Raw genomic sequence first — 1,423 nt, 5'->3', positions numbered from 1 at the left:
CCACCGCCCCATTAGTGACTGAGCACCAGTCAGGGCCATTACAGTTGGTCTTCATTCAAAGCCTCCATGCTTGGGGCTGGGGGAGCTCCTGCAATCGGGTTTCCCTCTCTTCATAGGGAAACTGAGTCACGGGGTGGTTACAGCCGGGAGACCCGGATCCTGCTCTTTGGGATGGGGATTAGGGCTAAATCCAGCTGGAAGCTTCTCCTCTTAGCTTGTGGGGTGGAGGGAGAGAAAAGGGCCCCGACACCATGATGGTGCAGAGAGGAGACCCCAAAAGTGGTGGGATTTGGGGTGGGGATGCTCGTAACTTGGGGGTTGCAACAAGCACCCATTAGGAGCAATTTTTCTGCTTGTGGGAAGAAAAGGATGGGGGGGAGGGGAGAGGATGGAGCTGATGTGGGGCCTGGATGCATTGAGTCAGTGATTTGGGGGGTTCTTTTCAGCTGGGACCCCAAACTGAAGCTGAATGAAGCACTGGCAGCCACTGGGATACAGGGGGACATTTCTTTATTGGACTTGGTGTGGTGTCCACCAGAACCTCTATAGACACAAGAGGTGCATCCCATGGGGACCCCCCCATGTCCATCTGCTCCCCAAGCCCCATCCTGCCAGGCAGGATGCCTGCATCCAATGCAGGCACAGGCTGGTGATGGAAGAGGGTTTTCCAGCCCTGGATGGTGGAGTGAAGGCAGTAGGGGATGGAAAGGTTGGGAGACCACCAAAACCTCTGTTCCCTGTGAGAAAACGAAGCAAAACATGAAGAAGGGCACCATAAACATGGATTTTCCCAACCACCAGCATGAATTGCAGGGCAGGAGGTGGTCAGGATGGGGGAAGATGCAAGACATCGCAATAGACGGGATGGACCCCCTGGTCCAGGGCTTCCCATAGACACCTCATTGGGCACGGAGCAGCATCCCAGCGCGTTACCTGTGCGATGGGGCTGGAGGTTGCTGCTGGCAGTGGGATCTCACTTCTCCGTCATCATCCTCACGAACTCCTCGTAGTTGACCTGCCCGTCGTTGTTGCAGTCGGCCTCCTTGATCATCTCATCCACCTCCTCGTCCGTCAGCTTCTCGCCCAGGTTGGTCATGACGTGCCGCAGCTCCGCCGCGCTGATGTACCCGTTGCCATCCTTATCGAAGACGCGGAAAGCCTCCCGGATCTCCTCCTCGCTGTCCGTGTCCCGCATCTTCCTCGCCATCAGCGACAGGAACTCGGGGAAGTCGATGGTGCCGCTGCCGTCGGCATCCACCTCTCCCACCATGTCCTGCAGCTCGGCCTCCGTGGGGTTCTGCCCCAGGGACCGCATGACGGTGCCCAGCTCCTTGGTGGTGATGCAGCCGTCCCCATCCCGGTCAAAGAGGGAGAAAGCTTCCTTGAACTCGGCGATCTGCTCCTCCGACAGCCGCTCCGCCAT

The 1,423-nt window shown here is 58.0% G+C and overlaps 1 protein-coding gene across 1 annotated transcript; it reads right to left on the bottom strand.

The window, feature by feature from the left end:
• Positions 1-645: 645 nt before the first annotated feature.
• Positions 646-1,423, bottom strand: LOC130607975 (calmodulin, striated muscle). Its single transcript, XM_057425528.1, has 2 exons — positions 934-1,423; positions 646-737 (listed from the first exon to the last, which is right to left on the bottom strand). Exon 1 carries the CDS (start codon positions 1,421-1,423, stop codon positions 974-976), a length of 450 nt encoding a protein of 149 aa, XP_057281511.1. The 3' UTR covers positions 646-737; positions 934-973.

This window comes from Pezoporus wallicus, unplaced genomic scaffold, assembly GCF_028554395.1.
Source record: "Pezoporus wallicus isolate ANWC-B61680 ecotype Strahan unplaced genomic scaffold, APGP_CSIRO_Pwel_v1 contig_4722, whole genome shotgun sequence".
In the NCBI taxonomy this organism is placed as follows: domain Eukaryota; kingdom Metazoa; phylum Chordata; class Aves; order Psittaciformes; family Psittacidae; genus Pezoporus; species Pezoporus wallicus.
The sequence above is the reverse complement of the archived record's forward strand: the minus strand, read 5'-3'. Positions and strand labels throughout refer to the sequence as shown.

Excerpts from the sequence above, each read along its gene's own strand:
- LOC130607975 (XM_057425528.1), bottom strand. The coding sequence starts at position 1,423 with ATGGCGGAGCGGCTGTCGGAGGAGCAGATCGCCGAGTTCAAGGAAGCT.